The sequence below is a fragment of the Rutilus rutilus genome (assembly GCF_951802725.1).
Source record: "Rutilus rutilus genome assembly, chromosome: 12".
Classification (NCBI taxonomy): Eukaryota; Metazoa; Chordata; class Actinopteri; order Cypriniformes; family Leuciscidae; genus Rutilus; species Rutilus rutilus.
This window is the reverse complement of record NC_140217.1, coordinates 37,667,699-37,693,308: the sequence shown is the minus strand read 5'-3', so window position 1 is coordinate 37,693,308 and position 25,610 is coordinate 37,667,699. Positions and strand designations below refer to the sequence as shown.

At 36.4% G+C, this 25,610-nt stretch overlaps 1 protein-coding gene across 2 annotated transcripts; it reads left to right on the top strand.

The window, feature by feature from the left end:
- Positions 1–562: 562 nt before the first annotated feature.
- On the top strand, positions 563–25,465 carry slc38a3b (solute carrier family 38 member 3b). Of its 2 annotated transcripts, XM_084425840.1 has the most exons (17): positions 563–707; positions 6,880–7,033; positions 7,898–7,918; positions 8,022–8,103; positions 8,263–8,378; positions 10,660–10,733; positions 12,234–12,326; positions 13,035–13,116; positions 16,891–16,973; positions 17,442–17,500; positions 18,399–18,572; positions 19,176–19,255; positions 19,348–19,448; positions 19,988–20,112; positions 21,172–21,316; positions 22,127–22,230; positions 23,141–25,465. In XM_084425840.1, the coding sequence occupies exons 2-17, from the start codon at positions 6,930–6,932 to the stop codon at positions 23,243–23,245; spliced, it is 1,548 nt and encodes a 515-aa protein (XP_084281966.1). In that variant the 5' UTR covers positions 563–707; positions 6,880–6,929; the 3' UTR covers positions 23,246–25,465. The 2 variants fall into 2 exon arrangements, with proteins under 2 accessions (XP_084281966.1, XP_084281967.1); XM_084425841.1 differs by lacking the exon at positions 7,898–7,918 and having other exon boundaries at positions 575–707.
- Positions 25,466–25,610: the final 145 nt, after the last annotated feature.

Here is a 25,610-nt window from a genome sequence, read left to right as displayed (position 1 = left end):
TATAATACATTCTTTTTATTTTATATACAGTTTTTTAAATATTTATTTTCATTTTGTTATTTTATTTTATTTTATTTTATTTTATTTTATTTTATTTTATTTTATTTTATTTTAATTGTTTTAAATAAGAGTCCTCTTGGAATCCAGTACGACTAGAATAAGATAAACTATGGTATTTTTGCTCTTAGAAAGGCAGATGAAATCAAATACCTTTTAAAGTTTGACCATTTTGACTTACTAAATGGTAAATTGTATTAATTTAAGGGTTAATTAAATTATACTTAGAGATGTACAATATTCTTATACAGTGTTCTTATTTTACCTCTCATGATTCTTTTATTTGAGTGTTCCCAGTTTTCCTTTATCATGTAGGCCTACCAATGAATTTTATTTTTCCTCTGACAGGTTATCAATACAATTCTTCTTCATGGATCTCTTGGAAGAAGTGGGAGGGGCCACTGGAGGGTCTCGTCGGCTGCTATTGGACGAGCTCCACAGAAGGCGGGACCTAAACAACCCCCACTACTCATCACACAACCTTCACCAATTCACTTCATTTCTCAAAGCGCTTTGTCTCTATTGTGATCAAACCACACGAGGTGAAGAACCACAGGAACATAAAGCATCCGAAACACTGGAAACTTAAACCGAAAACATCATTTCTCATTAAAGTCGCGAAGATCTTTAGATCAGGAGCTCATTGACTAGTAAGTAATACAATGTGTGATCTATTCTTTTTTTTTTCTTTTTTTATTAAAGTTGGCTACTTTTAAGATGCATAATCAGTAAGATTAGAAAACGAAAATAAGTGAAAGAAAATACTTCGGTTATTTTTAATTGTTGTGGAAAATGGACAAATTGTGAATATTTAAGTTATTATGGACTCATAATTACAATTTTGATTCCCTTTGTGATGGTCCTAGAAAGGAGACTGTATTATAGCTATGTTAAGTATGTTTAGCTTCTTTAATTTACTTTGCAGTATATGGATCAGTGATCTTTTTTGTCCAGATATATTGCTATTCAGAAATACATCAAAAATGAAGTTCATACAGACAATGTCTTGAATGCACACCTCTTATGATGAACATGCTTTCAATTTATGATTTAAAGTGAATTTAAAATTTTTGTGTTGTCTTAAAAGTAAAAAAAAGGCTTGATTAAAAAGGTTAAGGTCATTAAAAATAAATAAATAAAATAAATGTGAGTAGTTTGGCAATAATATTAATGAATTTTATTATTAGTAATAATTAGTGATGACTTATTATTAACTTTGGTTAATTTGTTTAAGTAATTTCATGTATTGCTGTCCTCATTGAAGCACATTAAGAGTCTAAGGTGCGTTCTCCTTGATGACTGATACCGCTTATAGTTAAGGCCAATCCTTTTTATTAGTGTTGAAAATGATGTGTACAGATGCAGAAGTAGCTTATTTTAAAACCTTTAATTGCATGTTCCATATCTGCTGCATGGTTTTAACAGGATCTCTTACCACGTGTTGTATACTTCAGTTACCTCTCCGAATGGGGTTTGTCTCCTGGCTCAGCTTAAGAGAGTGTATTGGGTTTTAGTTCATGGCGGTGTATTGAATATTGGCATGCCAGATGGCCTGTTAGGATGTCACCTCTGAATCTCTGGGTTCTCTGGACATTATGCTCATCAGTCAGGGAATGAGGGGTCAGAGGTCGGGAGAAAGTGAGAAATCAGAAATCACCCTTGAGTTGATCAGCAGAAGGTTCTCTGTAAAACTTTGAATGGTTGGGACATGTTAGATGGACAGTTGTGCAAACCTCAAAGCTATCACAAGCAGACTAAAACTGTCAGATTTGGATTTCATGTTGGATTAATGGATGGGGCAATACAGTATGACGCACACTGAATGTGAATGGACAGTAACGACCAATCAATAGTTGACACGGTAGCCGATATCAGAAGAGGTGTGACCATGTGATGAGGCAAAAATCTGTTTTTCAGTGAACTTCATTGGGAGACCTTTGCAATCAATGAACTTGAGTAAACAAGAATGTCCCAGAATTTTCCAGAGACAAAACGTGACATCAGCTGAACGTGCCTGACCAATCATATCCCTTCCTCAAACTTTGTCCTGGATGTAAACATTTGCACCCAGTGAGGTCAGAGCTTCTGAGTTGGTGCTGACAGATGAGAGGTCACTGACCTCAAGCCCAAGGCCAGAGATGAGCGTATGATTTCGTAGGAAAGCAGTCATGTCTGATTTGAGTTGAGGAGTTCTTTTTTTTTTTGCTGTTATTCTCTGTACACTTGAGCCTGACATTTGTATTGATGCTTTTGAGTCACAGGACCAGGATCACATGTGAATTTGTTGAATTCTCAGTCTTGTTCGTACATTTTTGTATAATCTGCTTACGTCCCACTGATGGTTAGGTTTAGGGGTGCACATTCATTTCTTTTGTTTCCATACAAATGACATTTTATGAATTCATACAAAATGCCTCCAAAATGTTATCCTTGTTTCTTTTTGTTATTCTCATGTACAGCACTTTGGTTCCCATTGTGGTTTTTGAAAGTGCTCTAAAAAAAGTTGAGTTGAGTTAAAGACGTTATGTTTTCTCATGAGACGGATTAGGTTGGATATATTTATTAGGAATTGATTTGATTGTGAAAAGTGTTTGTTACCAGAATCCAGACAGGTGGATACAGTGAGTTGATAGATGGGTAGAAACAAACATAATACAGACAGAGTTAGTACGTCACTGATCTTTATCGGTAAAATAAACCTCAGTTGGCAGTCTGGTGAAGAGCAATCATTGCACAGGGCAGCTCCTTTTAACCTCAAAGAGGTTCAATCAGTCCCGACAAAAGTGTGCCAAAACGTGGTGTTCTGTGAAGTATCATTAAGTCAAGTCAAGTCACCTTTATTTCTATACCGCTTTATTCAATACAGATTGTTTCAAAGCAGTTACAATGATATTTTTCACATTTTTCAGCAGTTCACATTGTGCTATGTGAAACGTTCATCTTTGAATGTTGAATTACTTTAGTTAGGACCAGTTTAAAGGTACAGAGTACAGACGCCCTCATCTATTAATCGGAAGCTCACGACAGGAGGCATTTCATCTCAGGGTGTCAATTATCTGTGATTCACTGTTTGTGAAACAGTTCAACCTGCCTAATTAAAAGCTCCCTTGAGCAAGCATGAGTTTAATTGACATTATCCACATTCAAATGGTTTCCTATACTCATCATCAACACGGTCAAATCACATTCAGTAGCTTGATGTCACTTTCTGCAGATGTTCACGGCCACACTTGCCAACCATGCACAACCTGTTAAGCATTTTAAGTGGTTAAAGCCTGTTATCTGGCTCCTGCACACACACACACACACACACACACACACACACACACACACACACACACACACACACACACACACACACACACACACACACACACACACACACACACACACACACACACACACACACACACACACACACACACACACACTCGCCCTACCAAATTACTTTGGTTAATCACACATTTGATTCTTAAAGGTGTTCAATAATTTCGATAGGTTCGTCAGAGCTCTCTTTGCTTTCAGAAGATAAATGTACATGCCATTTTAAGATGCAAAGAGTTGTTTTTTGATTTGCTGGTCAATAAAAGTGTGTGGTGTTATTTATATTTTCATACTTTTTAATATTTTATGTAATATGTAACTTGATTAAAAAAATCATATAAAATATTTTAAATGTGTCTGTGCATATATGTATGTGTGTGCGTGTTTTACATTTCTAAAACAATTTATTTTATAAAAAAATGTATAACAATTTTATCTTAAAATAAAAGGTAAGATAATTTATAATCATATAAATTTCAAATGTCAAATTTTAAAAAGTAAATATAAATATAGTGTACATATATATATGTGTGTGTGTATGTACATATATATGAAAAAGAATGTAAGAAACATTTGTATTCATAGTTCTATAAAAATGTTTCTTACATTTCTGTTCATAAATTCTCATCATTTATCCCTAGAAAAGTCCTCAGGGAAAAATCATGATGCTGGGACCATGTTCAACCCCAAAATGGTTTCAGATGAGTCATATTTGCTCTACTGTTCAAAAGGGAACATCTAAACATGGTCTGTTTGGCATGTAAAGTGCCAGACCTTCCACTTCAGGAGCTGAGCCTGCCAACCAATCAGAGCAGAGGTTGTGTTCGCTCTACTACTGACATCAAGTTTTGAAGGAACATGTAACAAACTGACCAGGGCAGACTTATGCCTTGTAAATAAAGATCCAGACCCATAACATTTGCTCTTGTTGTGTGGGTAAAAAGCATCCGACTAGAGGAAAAAATAATAATAAAGTAAGTTTGTAAATGGCGACTGTTCACTCGTTATTGCATGAGGCATTTAAAAAAAAAATGTTTGTCGATTTTGGCTATAGTTATTTTTGTCCTGTTTCTTGACCCTAGTTTGAGGTGTTGAGGTGTATTGAGGTGTGAATGTAAAGCCCTTTTGAAAAGGCAGCACATTGTTGAATGCACATCAAGGACAGTGCATTGTGTGAAACAGATGCGAGGGATGATAAAAATGACGAAAGCGTGATAGGTCTTCTTAATACTGCGCTTTACACCTGAGTTATCGCATTTTGTTCATCTCAAAAAGTAGTTAGTCCTTGTATATTAACCCCATAATTGCCTTTTATCCACTGTATTGCTAATTATTATTATGTGCTTTTACATGCACTTTTTGTGCCCCTCTACTGACCATCCTGCATCTGTCAAAAAGTTGGAGCTAAATTGATCAGATCTGACATAATTAATAACCTTGAGGGTCAAATATTGCATTAAGCAGCGTATATATCGCTGGCAGCCTCCATACCTCACATATCATGGTCATGTGAAATTCAAGCTCCTGTTAGAATTTAGAGTCCCTTTGGACCCCAAAGAAGAGCTGCCGTTTGCAATGCCTGATCAAAAGCTTGTCACGTTATCATGTTGAGTCTGTTCCTGTAAGTACAGTGCTAATTACCTCAGTGAGGATAAAATGAAAGGGATAATGTATATTCAGCTGGTCATTATCGCACAATGAACCCTGGCAGGGTGATGGGGTTTATTTGGAGGGGTTTGTTATGCAATAATGAATTGTCCGAAAGTACATTATCCTACTTTGTCTGGGTATTTAGTGATGCTAAAAAAGTCTCTTATGTTCACCAAAGCTGCATTTATTTGATCAAAAATGCAGTAAAAACAGTAATTTTGTGAATTATTATTACAATTTCAAATAACTGATTTCTATTTTAAAATGCAATTTATTCCTGGAATGCAAAGCTGAATTTTCAGCATCATTATTACTCCAGAATTCAATGTCACATGATCCTTCAGAAATCATTCTTATTATTTTCTAAATCATTATAAATGTCTTTTCTGCCACTTTTAATCAATTTAAAGTGTCCTTGCAGAATAAAAGTATTAATTTCTTTGAAAAAATCGTATTGACCCCAAACTTTAAACGATGGTATAATTTAAACAATATCAGTTGAACTATTTTGATGTTTAAGATCACATAAATCAACATGGTAAGATTCTAGTCAGGCACAGAATATTTCGACCAGTTGCCATGGCACTCTGACACAACATGTTGCTAGTAGTTTTAAATGTTAATAGTGCTGGAATCCAATCTCATGTCTGCATCAGTCTCATTTGGAAATGGACTAGACTCAAGACTTTCCTCAATTATCAGACCGTAAATGAAAACACTCATGCAGTTCTTCTTTCCCTCGCAGACAGTTGTTATTGCGAACAGTGTGTGTGTGTTAAATTTATCGTGACAGCTGGGCGTCTCAATGGCCCTACTATTCAGTGGACTGAAAAACCTCGATGATAAAATAAACAGTGACGTAGTAAATGTTATTGAGCCTCCATTTTTCCAAGGAACGTGAAGACACTGTTCGCTGAAGAGCGAGAACATCTGCTGGTCTAAAATTACACCCTGGTGCACTGCGTCTCATTGTTGTCGTTGAAAACTGACGACTTAATAGCATGCATAAATGGAAATAAGGTCTCAGGGGAAAGGCCAGTCACTAAATCGCTGAATAATCCTGGTGATTGCTGTAGGTGGCCACACAGCCAAGTGGTAGTGATGTAATCGATCAGGCTGATTTGAGGTGATTTCTAGAGTGATTTTGTGCATTACTGACAGGTGTTACACAATGTAATAATGCTGTGAAGAAGAATCATAATAAGAAGAAATGAAATTTTCCATCAGACTTAATTAACATGGACACCCTTAAGTATAGTTTGTTTTTGGATATGTACACCAATACCATGTTTTTTTATGCATAAGTACTTTAAAGAATAATGCTAATACCTTGGCACATATTCACTATTTGAATTATGTAGTATCATCATGGTATACATCAAAGCACCACAGTTTAACCATTATGATTTTAGTATATAGTATAGTATAAACAGATTGGGACATATGCTGTATTATTTTAGTATTATATATACTATTATAGTATTTATATTATTACTAATGCATTGATGTATTTATTAATGCTATAATAATTTCCATTAGCTTCTAGTTTTATATTTTCTGTTTTGATTTTAATTTAACTTTTTTTTTATGTAATTTTGTAATTTTATTCGTTTTTGAGTAATAATTTGATAATTAGCTTTATTTAATATTTTTTTTCAGTTTTAGTTTTAGTACTTCACCTTAACCTTTTTTATTTCAGTTCATTTCCAAGGCAACATTTCTAATTTTAATGTAACTTTTAAGTTAACAGTAACAACCCTGGACATTATGAGACTGATTTTTATGCATGTAGTTAATTTCATAAAGTCGCATTTTTTTAATTGTTGTCAAAATCTTTAACCTTTTCAGCAACTTGGACAACTCACACATAGAACTGTGGGATATCGACTGCTTCCACCATGGAACCTGCCAGATCAGATATGAGTATCCTACCCAATGGGAAAAGTCACGACCTCGGAGAGGAAATGTGCATGCCGATGAAGACTATGATGGAGGAAGAACAGTAAGCACTTTTGCATACAATCATTCAGTTTTATCAAAGACTTTAGATATACAAAGATGGTGCATTACTATGAATGGGAGAAAGTGCAATGCGCAATATGGAAGAATAAGTCCCGCCTTCTAAAAAAAAGAGCCAATCACTGATTGGTAAAGCCATTGCGTCACTGCAGCTGCCGTTAGAAGCTCCGGTTGCAGTAGAAACAGTCACTGTTTTGACACATGGCTGAAAAATGCAGTTTTTGTCATGATTTGAGCGTTTAGAAGCAAAATTTATTAGACAGTTGTTGTCAGATTTCATTGGTGATTTCAAATATGAAATTTAATCCTAAGCTATGGTAAACAACTTTGGAGAATTTGATGCTTCCCCATTCAAAGAGATTGGAGCTGCACTTGCATGACTGAAAAAGCTGCCCAAAGATGGCCGCCGAGTGAAATGACTTGCCTTATAGGGACTTTGACTTTATATACAAACTCTGAACATTTTGATTTTCATTGTCATGCGGCGGGCAGTACGATAAGTTCAGTGCATGTGACAGAAAGTGCTTTCTCATGTACCACCTGCATGGAGAACCAGGCCACTTTAAATAGTGGTTCTCAACTGGTTTTGCTTTATGGTTTTTAGCATGTTTTCCCAGCTTTCTTAATCAGAACAGACTTGCAATACTGACGTACATCATGTTCATTGTGTGCTTCCGTACTGAGGTCAATGCAAACTTTATTTGTAGCTTACATTTGTAAATTTCTCAATGCACGTTTACCTTCTGGCATGGTGTGTTGACTTGACTTGTGGGCCTGTCTAAGTGCATGTTTACCCTCTTTCTCCTGCTCGATGATGGACCATCTCACACTCTCAATCAACCTTCAGAAATGGTACCCATCACGGCAGGTATGTCAATAACAGAAAAAAGATGATGTTAATAGACGAAGAGGAAGTTAGATGATTATCAAGATCATTGTCAATTAAATGTCCACTGTCTTTCATCCAACAGATTTGATGATCCTGAGAGCACACTCGCTGAGAACATTGAGTTCCTGCCCAACGGCGATGGCAAGAAGCCACGTTTCACTGATGTAAGTATGTGCAACATTTGCCGTTAACTTTCAAGTAACCAATAGCATATCACAAATAGCATGTAGAAACTAAACGATGTGTTGATGTTAGTCTATGTAGGAGTACTGCTGGTGTTTTTGTCTGTATTAGTTGCTTATCAATCTCATTTCCTCTCTCAGTTTGAGGGGAAGACCTCTTTTGGCATGTCAGTCTTCAATTTGGGCAATGCCATTATGGGCAGTGGGATTTTGGGATTGGCCTACGCTATGGCCAATACTGGCATACTGCTTTTCTTGTAAGTGAAATACCTTCATTACCCTCTTAATGACAAATTGGCTGTAAAAGTAATCCATTGTTCTATGTTTGTTCTGATGTGAAGCAACACTGAATCAGTCATCCAAATGAACCTGTCACTTCCAGCCCTCAATAAATCAGCATTTTACCGTCATCTGAATGTCAAGCATTTGGCATTCCACTGGCTGTCTAATTGCCATGGTAATTAAAGTATAGATTTTACATCTGTTATTTTTCCAGACATGCTCTTGAATAATTGAGTCTTTCCTTTTGGAGGCTGTTAATGTTCATGAACATGGGTGTACCAGACAGGATATTCTATGGAAAAGATCCACACACTGAATGCATTCTGTTAAAGTACATGCAAAACTCTGTTTGCCCTTTTTTTAAAACCTCAGCCCTTGTTTCAAGAGTTTTAAAGTACTTAAAATTTAGAACAACTCAACTCAAGCCAGTAAAATATTTTAGATGGTTAAATTAAGTTTAGATATAATTATATTTATTATAATTAATGCTAAGCATACTGGCTTCTGCCATACCTCCTATAGATATATGTATGTAAAACTGAAGAATGCCATAAGTTGACTAGCAGTAGAGTATTTTTCCAAAGAGTAGAGGAGGAAAGCTAACACATGCGTTTGTGCGACCTCCCATTTAATGTTTATTTCCCACCTTCTTAAAATTTTCCACTCGTTGGCTCCACCCCTCTCGTCTAGCCACGGCCCCAGAAAGGCCATGACCTGGGCTGGCCACGCCTCCTCTGTTCTCCAGACACATCCTTCTTTTTAGGTTCACCCTGCCCCCATCCAAATATAGTTGTTATATTTGGTTTCCTCTCGCAGCCTGTCTTGGTTTGACTGGGGGAGGAGAGACGTCTGAGGCGTCCTCCGCTCCAGTCAGGTTACAGGGAATTGAATACTACTGATCAAATGACCTAACAGGCCAAGACTGCTTTCTCCAAAGATAGTCTTATTTCCAAACATATAACAATAAATTCATCTACCTCATGTTGGGAGAAACCTCACACATGCCTCTTGGAAGGCAGTTTGATCACTTCCAGAGGACAAATGTTTCTAATGTTGGCTTTATATACCAGCTTACCACTTATAGTCACATTTAGTATTTAAATAGCCATTTAAACAAAACGCATATATTTTTTTTGTTGGTGATATTGGTGTCTTACAAGCCCATTAGGGCTGGGCATACAGTAGTATGCAAGACACAATAATAAAAACTATTCATTCATTCATTCATTCATTCATTCATTCATTCATATACAACTGCTAAAAAAAGAAACATTTGTGTTAACATAACAGCAGTTCACAATATGAATTGGTATCACAACAGAAATGGTCGATGCAAATTCACATAATTCTGTTGTAGATGTGTCGATTGCAGAGCACAGGTACTGAGATTACTTCCTCTGGTGAATGCATGCTGAATTGTTAGGCAGCTGTTGTCAAAAGTCCATGAGAACATCCATCTCGTTTGAATACAGTCGTTCCAGAGCTCATCCCTTGGCTTTTGTTAATTACCTGCTATTTATCAGGTACTTGTCACCCAAATGGACTTGCGGTAGACTAAATTCAAGGACAGTCTGCCTCCTGCGGTGAAGCATTGTGAACGAATCCTGAAAGTACAATAAACGCTTTGCAAGAGAATTCCACTATTGTGTAGCTAAAGCTTCTATCAACTAATTACCTTTCTGAAAGTTGGCTTTCCATGACATAAGCTAAAAGAAAAGAGCTGGATGAATCAGTAAAATCGGTTAGTGGTGTGTTTGATCATGGGGTTTCATGGAACAGTTTATCAGACGTACTTTTTTGGTTCCAACACAAATACTGGCGCTTTCCCAAGATTCAGTCAGCAGTAATTCTTACTCAACAACATTAATGCATCTGAAAAAAGTATGAAGTACTGTACACTGTAGAAAGAATGTATGCAATGCACTTAGAACTCCAGCTATAGACTTTAGATTATATTTGAGTGGTTTTAATAGTTTGCAATCTTAGTATCTGTGCTGGACTCCTAATCGCATGCTGCTCCAAAGGGATTGTCTCTGTAATGTGTGTACTGAAGGTCATTTCAGATAAAAGGTCAGCTAAATGTCAGTTTGGTAAGTAGAAAGTAGTACATTCATCTCCAGTAGAGGAACTTTCTTACTACTTCTTGCAAGATTACTTGGGTGAACTTCTAGAAAAGCCATATATTAAGTCTAGCATGTGCAGAATGCAGATGTTGTACAGATTTGAGGTGATGCGATGGTGGTATTTTGTCTTCAGGTTTCTCCTCACGGCTGTAGCTGGTCTGTCCTGCTATTCTATTCACCTCCTGCTGAAGTCTTCTGGTATTGTTGGTAAGAAGAACTATATTTTCTTGATCGATTTGTTGTATTGCCATTTCCTAATCTGATGGATTAGAAAGTGGCCTTAAAGTTAACACAGTCACGGAATAACAGTCTGCGTTTTTTATTGTTGTAATCTGAACAGGAATTGCCTGATATGGTTAAAAATAGTGGAGAAAATTTGTGACACTGGAGGAAGGAATTTAACATGTAAACTAATAATAGTTTGAATCGGACAGGCCAATTAATCAATACATGTATGTGACCCTGGATCACAAATCCAGTCATAAATCGCACGGGTATATTTGTGGCAATAGCCAACAATACATTGTATGGGTCAAAATTATTTCTTTGATGCCAAAAATCATTAGGACATTAAGTAAAGATCATGTTCCATGAAGATATTTCCTACCGTAAATACTGTATATAAAACTTTTTTTTTTCTGAGTGAATGCTGCACAATCGCGGCTTTTAGGCGAAACTTTAAAGGAGATTTTCTCAATGTTTCGATTTTTTTACACCCTCAGATTCCAGATGTTCAAATAGTTGTATCTCGGCCAAATATTGTCCTATCCTAACAAACCATACATCAATGGAAAGCTTATTTATTCAGTTTTCATGTGATGTATAAATCTCAATTTCAAAAAATGTACCCATGTGACTGGTTTTGTGGTCCAGGGTCACAACAACCATACATCATTAATATGCTGAAAATTATTGTTCAATACTAAACATTGTAAAAAAGAGAAATGTGCTGTTTTAAAGGAGAACTCCGGTCAATTTTAACATTGAGCTCATTTTTTTGTACATTTGGAGTGCTGTCAGTACAGAGAACAACGACAAAAATCGGTGTTGCCTACACCGTGTTATCCTCGTTTTAAAATTTGCACCCTGTTGACTTCAATGGGGCAAGTTTTAAACCTGCTTTTAGCCTCTTAACATCCTTGATGTGTCATTACAAGTGCACAGGTCATGTGAGTGATTCCTTCAGAGTGATCACGGGTGAATCTGACTGCAGTAGATGTGAAAGATATTAATAAAAATGATGTTATTTCAGCCAGCGCACATACCTGTATTTTCTTCCTGTTTTCGGTCGAAGTCCACAGTAGTCGATTGTCGAGTTCACGCGCGTGATCATAGGTAACTAAACCTATGCGTGTGAACTCGACAATCGATTACTACCGATTTTTGTCGTTGTTCTCTGTACTGACAGCACTCCAAATTTACAAAAAAATGAGCTCAATGTTAAAATTGACCGGAGTTCTCCTTTAAAGCATTTTAAGAGCCATTTTTTGTAATGCAGTTTTTGGCATTTTCGGTGTGTTTTTGTGATGTCATTTCCTTTCTGAAAACACAATTCAGCTTCCATTTTAGGGCGTACTGAGTTTCCATGTTAACTCAGCGGTCACTGCAGGCAAAGATAATCATAACACGAGATAGGGTTTTGTGGAAACTTGGCTCTGGTGGTGAGATTTGTCTCTCTCTTCATGTTTTACTGACTTTCATTTCCAGGAATCAGATCATACGAACAGCTGGGATTCAGGGCCTTCGGAATGACAGGGAAGATGGCGGCCGGAATTGCCATCACTCTTCAAAACATTGGAGGTAAAGAAAACCTGACGTGAACGAGACATTAATATTTGCCCAATATAATTTTAAAGATTTGATAGATCTTTTTTTTTATTCCTTTATTCATCTCTATATTTTCCTGTCTGGTTTTGCCAGTTAATTTCCACCCATGTACTTTTCTTCACACACTTTCAGAATTGGCAAAATGACAAAACTTGCTTTATGCTGATATTTAACACTGTGTTTCCATGTTATTTAATCCCCATATTATTAATGCTGTCTGTTCTTCAGGTTTCTTTGGACTTGACTGTGACTTTTCATATTTATTTGTGTAAAAAGTGTTACATTGAATTTTAAATTTATTTTTTATATTTTCAAATTTAGATTAATTGTAGACAAGTATTTTTTCCCCCTAAGAATTACATAACAATCACATTAATCACACTGACTCAGATTAATATTATGCATATAAAATACACACAAAATTACCAATGGCTATAAAAGTAGTATAAATAGATAAAGATGCTAAGATAAGTTTCATATATTGCAAAGTTAACTTAAAAATAAAAATAATAATAGATATATTTATCTTTTTTTTTTAATAGTGTAACAAATGGTTTGCATCCTGAGTTCAAACCCAGTTCCAGCAGGGTGCAACAAGCAAAATGTGCATAAAATCATGATGAAGTTAGTTTCTTTTGATTGTGTTTCTTCTAATTTAGTCATTTTTTATATTTCCTATAGCCATGTCCAGTTACTTATACATCGTCAAGTCAGAGTTCCCACTGGTCCTGCAGGCGTTTCTGAAAACAGATACCAGTTCAGGGTAAGTACTTTAGAGTGCCATTGTAGAATGCTGAAATGAAATGAGAAAATCTCGACCTTCCCTCAACCTGCAATTTTACCAGTTAAATGCGAATGAATTGATAGTTCTTCACCGACTCTGTTACTCCAGCCACTGGTATTGTCAGCTGACGATGTCACGGTCCGTTGAGGTCAAAGACCTGCACTTCACTAGGGCAAACACTGAAAAATCTCAACCTGGCATCAAGGGGAGGTGTGGTGGCTGCTGTTAACTGTGATTGGTCAGTTAATAAGAGAAGGAAGGCTGATTGGCTGATGCTGTCTCTTTCCCACCATACCTCTGTCCTCCTGCGCGTGACGGCTTCTTTAAACAAGCATACTGTCATGGCAACTGCGTAACGTGCTGATGTCAGTAGACACAACTCGTTTCTCGCATCTGAAAACAAGCGCTTGGTTATAACTTTATTCAGCTGCTTGTGTTCTCAGGTTAAATCCTAGTTTAGCATCTGTTTTATCAAGTTTAAATATTGTGTTGAAAACAGACACGTCATAGTGTTTGTAAGAAGCACATAAATGCATTTGGGGTTTATATTAAGAAGAGACGTCATCTTCATCACTAGGCCTGTGAGTGTCGTTGTTTAAATTCTATGCACAACAAAGCCACATTTTATTTTTAATCCCCTGAAAATGGTTAATTAGCAAGAAGTTTAAACATCAAAATCTTCTGTCTTATATAATGTGTATTTCAAAATTAATGGATTAGTTTGAAGGCTTCCAATTAACAGAGTGAAAGTGTAGATGGGCAAGGTGATTTATTTATATGAGCAGTGTAAAACTCACACAGGCTTTGGTTCCAGAGGCTTTTCAGTTCTGTATACTGAACACGTCAGCAGTGTTAGAAACTCAGCAAAGATGGAGGCGTGTGCTTCACTGTTAACATTATGCATTGACTGAGAGCTTTTGTATAATTTCAGGACCAGGTGCAGCATGAAGTGACGCTGCTATATGTGCGCACACAGACACACACACACACACACACACACACACACACACACACACACACACACACACACACACACTTATGTTGGTATAGGGGATATATACTGGACATTCCATAGGTTTTTATACTGTACGAACCGTATATTATTTCCCCCACACTCCCTACACACACACACACACTTACATTTAATGCTGAATTATAATTATAATGTCATATTTTTTGGCCAGATTTCGAAATGAACACAGCTTTTTATGCAAATATACCAATATAAGTTTTTTTTTGTTTTTTATAAATACAGGCATTTACATAAAATATGATATATATATACACACACACACACACACACACACACACACTCACACTCACACACTCATGTTGGTACAGGTGATTTACGGGACATTCCATAGGTTTTTATACTGTACGAACCGTATATTATATCCCCCACACTCCCCCCCCCCCCCCCCACACACACACTTACATTTAATGCTGAATTATAATTGTAATGTAATATTTTTTGCCCAGATTTCGAAATGAACACAGCTTTTTATGCAAATATACCAATATAAGATTTTTTTTTTTAAATAAATACAGGCATTTACATAAAATATGGTATACACACAGACACACACACACACACACACACGCACACACACACATATACACACACACACACACACACACACACACACACACACACACACACACACACACACACACACACACACACACACACACACACACACACACACACACACACACACAAACACACAAACACACACATATATATGCATGCATGTATGTATGTATACATAAATATATACCTTATTTTACATAAATACACGCCTTATGTATAATATTTCATGTAAATGCAAAAATATATTACAAATTGTGTCGATATGCATTATCAGTATATTGGAAAGTACACTTCTGTAGCTGTTGATATATATTTTGGTTCTTGTATGTTGCTATGCAAAAGCCGACATGTAAAGCAGCCACTTCTACTGCAGAGGAATCTTTATGATTCCCCTAACAATAGCACATCTTATATAATGCGTTTATGATGTTTCATCCCCACGTATAGTTGTCTATACTCAGTGTTTGAATACTGGGAGGAGTGAAGAGGGTCTGGAAATAGAGCAGTCTCAAACAAGGTCTGGACTTTACATACTGCGCAACACCTTGTGACTCCGTGTGTGTGTCCTCGTGTTCACAGTGTGGCGGTTACTTGAGTCCAGGAGTGGGAACTGTGCCATGTCGCAGTCAGCTTTCAACTATTTAGATGGTCTGTGTCGTTAGCGGCTTCAGCAAACACAACATACCTTCTCATAAATCACACGAATTGCAGACTCGGTCTGAAATCGGATGGAGTTAGACGGGTCGATTCTGGAATAGTGTAGATGTTTTCTACAGCCGCACTTGTGAAGTTGCTCAAGTTGGTCTGTCAGACAGGCAGAGCAGCAGAAAAGGAGACCAGAAGAATGACTGGCTTTAAAATAGGCACAGAAAGTTAAGAAGTTGCATAGTTGCATTTTGCACTATTTGCTGGTTTGTTTTGTTGCCATTTTTATTACCGGTGCATGCTTTATTTACAGCTCCCACTAAACCAGAGAGCATAATCTCTCATTTCACCAGCAACAAATAGCAATGAAAACATATCACATCCCTTAAAGATGTACTCGGTATTTTTGTTGTTGTTTTGTTTTGGTGTTGAAAGTTTGACCCCAAACTGGGGTCAGAATAGTTTTTTCATGTTTATGAAAGAGTCTCACATTCTCACCAAAGCTGCATTTATTTGATCAATAATACAGAAATATTATTACCATTTAAAATAACTGTTTTACAATTAAATATATTTTAAAATTTGATTTATTCCTGTGATCAAAGCTGAATTTTCAGCATCATTACTCCAGTCTTCAGTGTCACATGATCCTTCAGAAATCGTTCTAAAATACTGATTTGCTGCTCAAGAATTTCTGATTATTATCAATGTTGACAACGGTTGTACTGCTTAACATTTTTGTGGAAAACGTTATGCATTTATTATTTAATAGAAAGTTTAAACATTTTTATAGAAAATATAAATCCCTTATAACATTATAATGGCTTTATTGTCAATTTAATGCATTTTTAATAAAATTATTTCTTACAAAAACTTTTCAAAGTATCACATCCCATTTTTATCTTTTCTAACTTTTATAATTAACAAATAATTGCACATTTTAATCATTTATAAAAGAGGATATTGTTTCTGTATTTTAAAATTGCCACATACAGTGAAGATTGCAAGTTATGATCAAGCAAAGAGTCAGTTTATCTTTCATGTAACAGTGAAATCAGTGATGCTTCTTAACACTCTTACAATTCTGGAAGAAAATGCAGGCCTGGTTTCACAGACAGGGTTTAGATTAAGCCAGGATTAGGCCTTAGTTCAATTAGCTTTTATAAATGTGCCTTAAAAAACATTACTTCTGTGACAAAAGCATTGAGACATAACCATGGCATTGACATATTTTAAGATATGTCAGTGCAAGTTGCTTTCAGTTAAAACAGCTCAAACATCCATTTTAGTCTGGGACTAGCTTAGTCCTATCTGTGAAACCAGGGGTTAAAGATTTCAAAGCAAGTTCACAATCAAACCAAACACTAATCACCATAAAGGTGACCGTATTTACAGTATTATGCCAAATCTTGATGTTTTACAGTAATTTGGCTTTACCACATAAAATAACCTTGCCTGAACTGATTTGACTATTTCAGATAGGACATTTTTTGAACTCTCTGTCTCTGTTTCTGTAGGGATTGGTATCTCAATGGCAACTACTTGGTGGTGCTCGTGTCTTTCTCTATCATCCTGCCTTTGGCTCTAATGAAACAGCTGGGTGAGTCGATCATTTCTACTTCAGTCCATCTCATCTCTCTCTTCACCTCATGAAAGTGGGTTTCATCAGCCCACCGCGTGTACGTTTGACCCAGTTGAATGGACCGTTCATATTACAGAGCACAAGTTCAAGCACTTTAAAAAGCACATTCTGTTCTCACATGAAGCAATAAGTTAAACCAATAAATAACCAAAGTAACGGCAAATGGGTTTTTCTGAGAGAAAAAGTGTTTTAACCGTGCACAGTTGTTTTAGTAATTGAATCAAGTTGACCTTGTCAGTATTTCTGTCTGGTAAGCTCTGTCAGCAGAGATTAGCTTCTGAGATGAGCGATAACGCACTGCGCTTTTCTTAGCACATGCATTTATAGTTGTAGGGATTCAGGCTTGAATGCATGTAAAGCAGCATGTCGATTGACAATAGCACTGTGACGGCATATTGACGCGCTTCGCTATATTTATATTTGCAGGTTACCTTGGTTATTCCAGTGGTTTTTCACTCAGCTGCATGGTCTTCTTCCTTAGTGCAGTAAGTATTTGCCATCATTGTTATTATTAGAGTCAATATGAAAACAAAATTCACCCCATATTATTCATCAATGCATGTTATTCCAAAGAAAAAAAGGTATCATGACATTTAGAAATCAATTATTTGGTACAAAAAAAAAAGAATACCAAAAACTCACTACCATCCTGTCCCTGTATCTTATACTCATAAACATATTTCAGAGCGTGTTGATTCACAGATTCACATAACACTTCGCCCACACACTTTTCCCAGAGGTATTTTAGAGGAAGGAATATTATATCATATGTACAAAGCAATGCTGATTAATGAAATACTGACTCAGACTGACTTCAGAAGAAGATGACTGAGGCTTTTAATTGGTTGCAATTGGTTACATTCTCTCGGGATAAATATGTTCTATAATGTTTCACAAGTATAATGTTTGTCAAGGGGTGTTATATTAATGAAATTTGAATGAAATTTTAGCCAACAAGACATAGCTGTTAGGGACGGGCCTGAGTATTAACAAATGACAATCTGTCGGTCATGTAACACAATAATTGCATGGCTTTTTTCAAAATTTTCAACATTGATCACAATACCAAAATTTTGAAGTCCGTTTGATTTGACGCAATTAGAGTAATACACACTGGTCATACGCAGGTTCTCGGATGAACGCAAAATATCCAAAATGCCTAAATGTATTTTCCATTTTCACTTCTATAATGTTGAGGTGAACTCAGAGATGAAGGAGATAAACTTTAAAGGATAATAAGAACAAGGTACAACTGGGAAGACCATCACAAGGGACCAATCATAAAAAGAACTACAAAACTAACAGAGGAAACAGACTTTAATAGTCCAAACAAAACAGAGAACATGTGACAACTCCATCCTCTGTCCCTTTCTTTATTTTTAGGTCATGTATAAGAAGTTCCAGATCCTGTGCCCGTTCGAGGAGTTCTCGGCCAATAGCACGCTGGCTCACGCACATTCAAACGTAACCGTTAACCACGCCCACAGCTACCATAACGGACATGTGATGGAGGATGACTCCCACTGCAGCCCGCAGATGTTCACTGTGAACTCACAGGTATTGTATAGATCATTACAGGATAGTAAAGAGTCCATAGAATACACACTTCAGAATCTCGGTGGAAGTAGTAGGTCGTCCAGGGACTTTTTACCTACTGTTTTTCGAATACTATGTATTTGGGCATACTACTTTTTTGGTATAATGTTTTTAACATACTAATAGTTGGGAAGTATTCGATTTCAGATGCAGACACTGTGTTTATGAGTGAGTCATTGAATCATTCATTAGACCAATTAGTGCAAAAAACACAGATTCATTCAATAACGAAACGTCACTGTGTTGCTCTGTAGAGGCTCAATTGCTCTACTGTGGATTTGTTTGGAACTATTTTTGTTGGTGAAATAGAGCAAAAAAACTATATTCTCAGTGTAAAATGCCCTTCAACTAATATTAATTTCTTGTTTGTTGAACTGTAGTAGAATATCAATATCACATGCAATCTTGTTCGTATGGTATTGCTTAACTATATCCTGTTACAAAATACAGGGACATTTTTGAATCTTGAATTTTGAGGGCATTTTTATTCATTTTCGTGTGAAACGGGTGAAACATAGCAAAGGCGTATCAGAATGCACTAAAACAACACTGTCTGTTCAACAGACTGCATACACCATCCCCATTCTGGCCTTTGCTTTCGTCTGCCACCCTGAGGTCCTGCCCATCTACACTGAGCTTCGCAAGTAAGTCGACTGCATTAAAGCAGCACTTGTAACTATATTCTGTGTTTTGTGCAAATAGATTGAAAATGTATCTCATACTTTTCTCCCTGCAGCCCAACTCAGAAGAAGATGCAGCACGTTTCCAACATTTCCATCCTCATCATGTACACTATGTACTTCCTAGCTGCTCTCTTTGGGTACCTAACATTTTACAGTAAGTTTAACACTTTTACATTTGCCCATTACTAGTGCTTTGCTTACCTGGCAGTTCTTGTATTTGATCCATGTTTGCACTGAATTTTATGAATGCATCATGTGTTGCATCATGTAAAAATAAAAAACAGTCAAGCTTTTGTTAGGCAGTGCGACTTAATGAGTCCTTAACGACTCCTTAATGAGTCAGATCCCTAAAACAACAAAGACAGCGGCTGTAAAAAATAAATGCTATCAAAAATCATTTTGCTCCATAGTGCTGTTTTTGAATGCAAAAACATGTCCTGTTTTTTATTTAGAATAGATTTTACTAGATTTTATCGTCTGATTATGCATATTTTCTTTGTTTAATCGTTTTCCCTGTTTTTGTGTAAGAGCCTTGAGAAGCTTGCTTTTAAGGTGCTGTGTAAAATAAACATGATTATTATCTCAATGTTTGAATATTCAGACGAGATCGCTCTGAAATATTCGAATCAGAATGTACCGCTCGGCATGTAAAACCTGCAAACTAAGTTGACAAATTCCTTTATTTTTCCGCAGCTAACGTTGAGCCCGAGCTTCTGCACACCTACAGCAGGATCGACCCCTACGACACCCTCATCCTCTGTGTGCGTTTGGCTGTGCTCACCGCCGTCACCCTGACCGTGCCCATCGTTCTGTTCCCAGTGAGTTTCACATGTTCATTTCTTATATAGAGATTGTGCTATACCGTTTTTACCACAATATATCCAAAGTGTGAAAATCAAAAACCCTAGCCTGCTAGAGCAAAGTTCATTTGAACCCTTTGTGATGTGCCACTAATGCCCATACAACCAAGAACTTCCTTTCGGTTGTAAAGCATTTCATTCACTTGATTATCAAAATCAATACTGCAAGGTTATGCATTACTGTAGCTCAAACAGTAGAGCATGGCGCTAGCAACGCTAAGGTCATGGGTTCGATACCCAGGGAAAGGAAGTACTGATAAAATCTAAATGTCTATCGCTTTGAATAAAAGCTTCTGCCAAATGCATAAAATGTTATACAGTGGTTCTCAAACATGGGGTCAGGGGCCAGGACCCACGAGGGGGCCTCAGCACACAAATCAAGTCAAGATATAAACAGTTTCTTAATTGAACTTGTTCCCACTTGTCATTTTTATTTAAGAACCATGGGGTTCCATTCTTGGAAAACCTGGATATATGAGGGAATTTTAAAAGGAATTTTGAAAAGTCATGCAAATGAATAAAATCTTAAAAAGTCATGGAAATCACTAGTTATTCTAGTTATGTAAAGCTCTAGAATATTTTATCAGGTAAAAATAGCTGAGAAACAGCTATTTGTGGAAAAAAAAAACCTTATCTAAAAATAAACCTAACCTAATCTTTCAAATCACCTGTAATCACAAATGGCTTGAAACTACTGTAATTATAGAATTTAATTATTTTAATCTGAATTATATATCATTATTTTATTTAGTTTCTGTAAATAAAGGAAGTAGTCAAAAATGTTGAGAACCACTGATGTAATATATGGACCATTTCGGGTTGAATAATGCAGTAAAAAAGAACTATATAGTGACATATACTGTTATTGTTATATAAAGTGACTCATGCTGCCCACTCTAAAGAGGCATATTGGAAAGAATAGAGAGATTCAGCTTGCAGTACAGAATTGAGGTGTACAGGTGATCAAAAGTCATTAAAAATGAAATAAAAATGATCTGCTTCTTCTTCTTCTCAAAGGTACGGAGAGCCATTCAAGAGATGGTGTTTCCTAATAAGACCTTCAACTGGATCCGACACATCGCCATAGCCGTCATTCTCCTGACTTTCATCAACATGCTTGTCATCTTTGCCCCAAACATCCTGGGCATCTTTGGCATCATTGGTGAGTCCTTCAATCCTGGCTGGCTCAAGAGCCCAAAATCCAGACCGGTCAAAAGTGCTCTCTGAGAACCTGGAAATAGAGGGAAACAATTCTGTGTTCAAACATGTGTCTGACATGCCAAAGCAGAGACTCGCTTGTTTGTCTTGCTTTCTCAGTGTGATTAAGGGACACTGACACTGGCAGGCCGCTGTCTCTGGCCTTGAGTACAGCTTCAAATGTCTCTGTTGCTTGTTTGAACAGATAATGTTGTGCTGTTAAATCAATATTTTTGTTTGGTTTATCTCATATTACTGGAAAGAAGGTGAGTGTCAAGGTTCCATTTGATCATAATGAAGAGGAAAACAAAACTTTTTGTCCAGGTTTCTAAAACTAAAATTCATATGGTATTTTTTAAATTCTAAAAATGTTTGATGGCGCAAAATAATCTCATTGAAAGGCTAAAATACCAAACTAAACAATGTTTAGGCATAATCTTTTATTACCGTCTAATATGTTTTACGTTACGTCCTTTGAAAATGTTATACTCAAGTTTATCCAAGGTATAAGTAAAATGTGAGTAATTTGAAAGATTTTTCCTTTCAGATATTTTTTGATATTAACTAATAATTAGTCTTATGATGCTCATAAAATGACTCAAATGATGTTTGTCCAACATAGGGTACTTATTTCACTTTTCTATTCTCATTTTCATCAGCAAAGACAACGTCGCTGGAATTCTAATTGTCATCATGTTTAATTGTCATCAGTGTCAGATTTAATTGGATTCAGCTGATTAGCTAATCTACATTTGTCCTCTTCTTCCTTCTCCAGGTGCAACATCCGCTCCATGCCTTATCTTCATCTTTCCTGCTGTCTTCTACATCCGCATTGTTCCGAAGGATAAGGAGCCGATGCGTTCTACCCCCAAAATCTTTGTAAGTTATGCTTGTATGATTTATGGCTACCCAGTAGGAGAGAGGAAAACATTTTGAAAAATGCATCGCCAGGTGTTTGTTTATGCCACTTTATACCAGTTAGACTCTAGCTATGTTTCCATCCAAAGCTGCATATTTAACTTGTGTGCGAAATTGAAATATTGCCTAAAACATTTGCGAATAAGCACCGTTTCCATCCCATGCGTTCAAGAGAACAGGGAAGCCAAAATTATTTGTGCCTTAGATCGCGCAGATGAAACGCAACAAACGCTGTCATGTTATTTTGCGCTCGGATGCCTGGTGTTTGTGGACGCAATTGCCTGAGACACTTCTGGGAGGTCGTTATACCAAATCATTCTGATGACAGACTTGTCTGGTTCAGGCATTACCAACATTTGAGGTGCTGTGCGATGAGATTGGCCGCTGGTTAGTCCAGTTATCCAATCACATCCCCAAAATCATCTGCGTTTTTTGTTGTTGTTGCACATCTAGGGATTGTGTTTCCATCATAGAGCATGAACGTATTCCATAAATTCCATAATCAGCCACAATTGAGCACATACGTTTTTTTTTTTTTTTTTTAAGCGCATCTTTAGAATTTATGGGCATTTTGGCATATCCATCCAGTGTGTTTTTATGTGATATCCCAAAAATTGCATAAAAATAGGTGGATGAAAACATAGCTTCTGATACGGCCCAGCTGAGTTGTTTTCTTTGGCTCTATATCATCACATTACATGGCATTTATCTCTCTCCCACTGGAAATAGGAGATAAAACAGATGTTGTTGTACTTTTTGGGAATATTTCTAAAATACTCTTTCTTAAAAACTTGTTCAACTGATTCATTTCAAATCAGTTTACATGTTCATTTTATATGGTTAATGACAATGTTTTTTCTCCTTTTCTCAGGCTGCCTGTTTTGCTGGACTGGGCGTGTTGTTTATGATAATGAGCTTGAGCTTCATCATCATTGATTGGACAACAGGCAGCAGCAGTGCTCTGGGTGGCCACTAGGAGATAAACTCTGATGAATGTGTGTTTGTACATGGCTTTGTATGGATGAGAGTGCGTGGCGTACGTATAGTTAGTGATGTAACATACTGGAAGATGATCTGATTTATTTTTATCTGTATTTTTCTGCCTGTTTTGATGCAGAGAATACACCGTCCCACTGTAGGAAGGGAAAGGTGTGGGGGACCCAAAACAATATCCCATTTTTCACAGATAACCTGCCATCAGACAATGGGGGAAATGACTTCATTTTTAAACACTTTTGATCAATTCAGACTGATGTTATATATGTTTTAAAACCTGTAATGATCAAACATGCTGACCATTTCAACTATTTATTCAAGGTTTAGTACATCCTCACTTAGGAATATGAAATATGCTGTTGTGGCTCAAATTGCTTGTCATCATTTTTATTGACTCTCACGCTGTTTTATCAATCCCGATCCATTATACTTGACACGACTGTACTGTAGAAACACATAATCGCAGATTTCTTTGAAGTGACAGCAAATGCATTGTACAGTAGTGACCTATATATCAGATTTTTACATATGTAATCTGTGTATTACTTTGCCCATAGAACAAGGAGATTGTAGAAGTTTTGAAGCCAGCTAGTTTTAGTAAAGATGGGTCGGTAGATGGTTTACTCTCCAGCGGGCTTTGGACAATCAGCGAGTCACATCACCAGCTATTTCAGATACCGCACGATTTCAGTGTGCCAAAGCAAAGGATTTCCATAATCAAACTATCATAAAGTATATTTTCTGTTTTCCTAAAGTATGCACAGTAGCCATAGAATGCAAGGCTTGCCTTGATCACATGGAGATTTGAACAGTGAGAAATGTATTTATTTAAATGTATTGAATATATTTTGCAGTTCACTGGATGAGTATTAGTGTGTTCTAGTATTGACGTGTACAATAACCGCTTTTGTGTGTATTGCGTTGAAGATCTTAATGGGATACTCGAGGCCATTTACGCAAACGCTAGATAAGGACTTAGACTATATACATAGACAAAACTATATTTTACTTGAAACAGACGTAATCTCCCCTGTATTAGAATTCAAACGATCATATTAAGCATTTCACTGCAGTGAAGTTTAAGTGATTTAGTTTGGAAGCTGCTTTGGAAGAAATATCTCACATGAAAAGGGTTGTAAATGTTTTATTTTTTCACATCTGTGTTTAACTTGTTTTAGTTCATTTTCTTGTAATCTGAGTATTTATGGACCCTGCTTTCGGTATTAGCAGTAGATGATGAACCAGCTGAGACGTAGAAACGTGAAAGACATCGGCATTTTTTGTTAGTTTGAAGGAAACCGTATGATTATTCTGTGGTTGAAATCTCTCGCTCTTACTCGGTGGTTCATGCGATGCTTTCAAAACTGTAAAGTGTTCAGATTCTGCCAAAATACTGTGCTGTGCAATCCTGGTGTACAGTAAGTTGTGCTAATATAATGTGCCGACTGATGACTAGCTGGGTTGGTAGTGGCAAACATGAGTTATTCTCTAACAGATGTGAGTATGTCTTTTATATAACCACATTAACGACAGAAATAATTAGATGAGAAACAGACTTCATATGAATTGACATGGCATTGACGCTGACATGGTTGTTCAGTTTGCACTGTCAACAAAAAGCAAACTGAACTTTATGCTGGAGATTGAAGTACAATGACAGCGGTCCCCAATTGTCACTATTTAACATGGCAATGATGTTTGTTATGCAACTCTTGCTTTATTTTCCTTAATCTGATCATTTTATTCTTATTAGTACTTTTTGAAGTTTTATAAATCTTAATAGCCTAAAGGAAAAAGTGCCTCAGATTACAACCAGCTACCTTAAATACCCTTTAGATACTACCTACTTTTTTATTTTGCCACTGATCACCATATAGGTGCTGGTTAGATACTTTTTTTTATCCTGGTTACAATGAATTTTATTGTTATATTTTATTAATAATAATATTTGTAATTTTATTATTATGCTTAACTCTATTTGAAATACTCTTTTAGTTAAGTTATAGCTTTGCTTGGTATATTATATTTGCTTCTACCAAAGTAGCATTAGATTGAAGATAAATTCAAGGGTGAATATTGTGATTCATATGGCATGTAATGCAAAAATGATAATGACTGAAATTCTGTAGATGTTTTTGTCTCAGTGCTGCTCATACAATTTCTTCAAACAAGTATTGCTAATATTTGTTCTATTTAATCTGGTACAGATCACCTGGAAAACACAAAACCACAGATTGTTTTTCAAAGCATACTACACTTATTTAATCGATACAGTTGATAGATTGTTTAGTTCATTCGTATATATTGTATATAAACGTGAACCGCTTTTGTGATGCATATTTAGC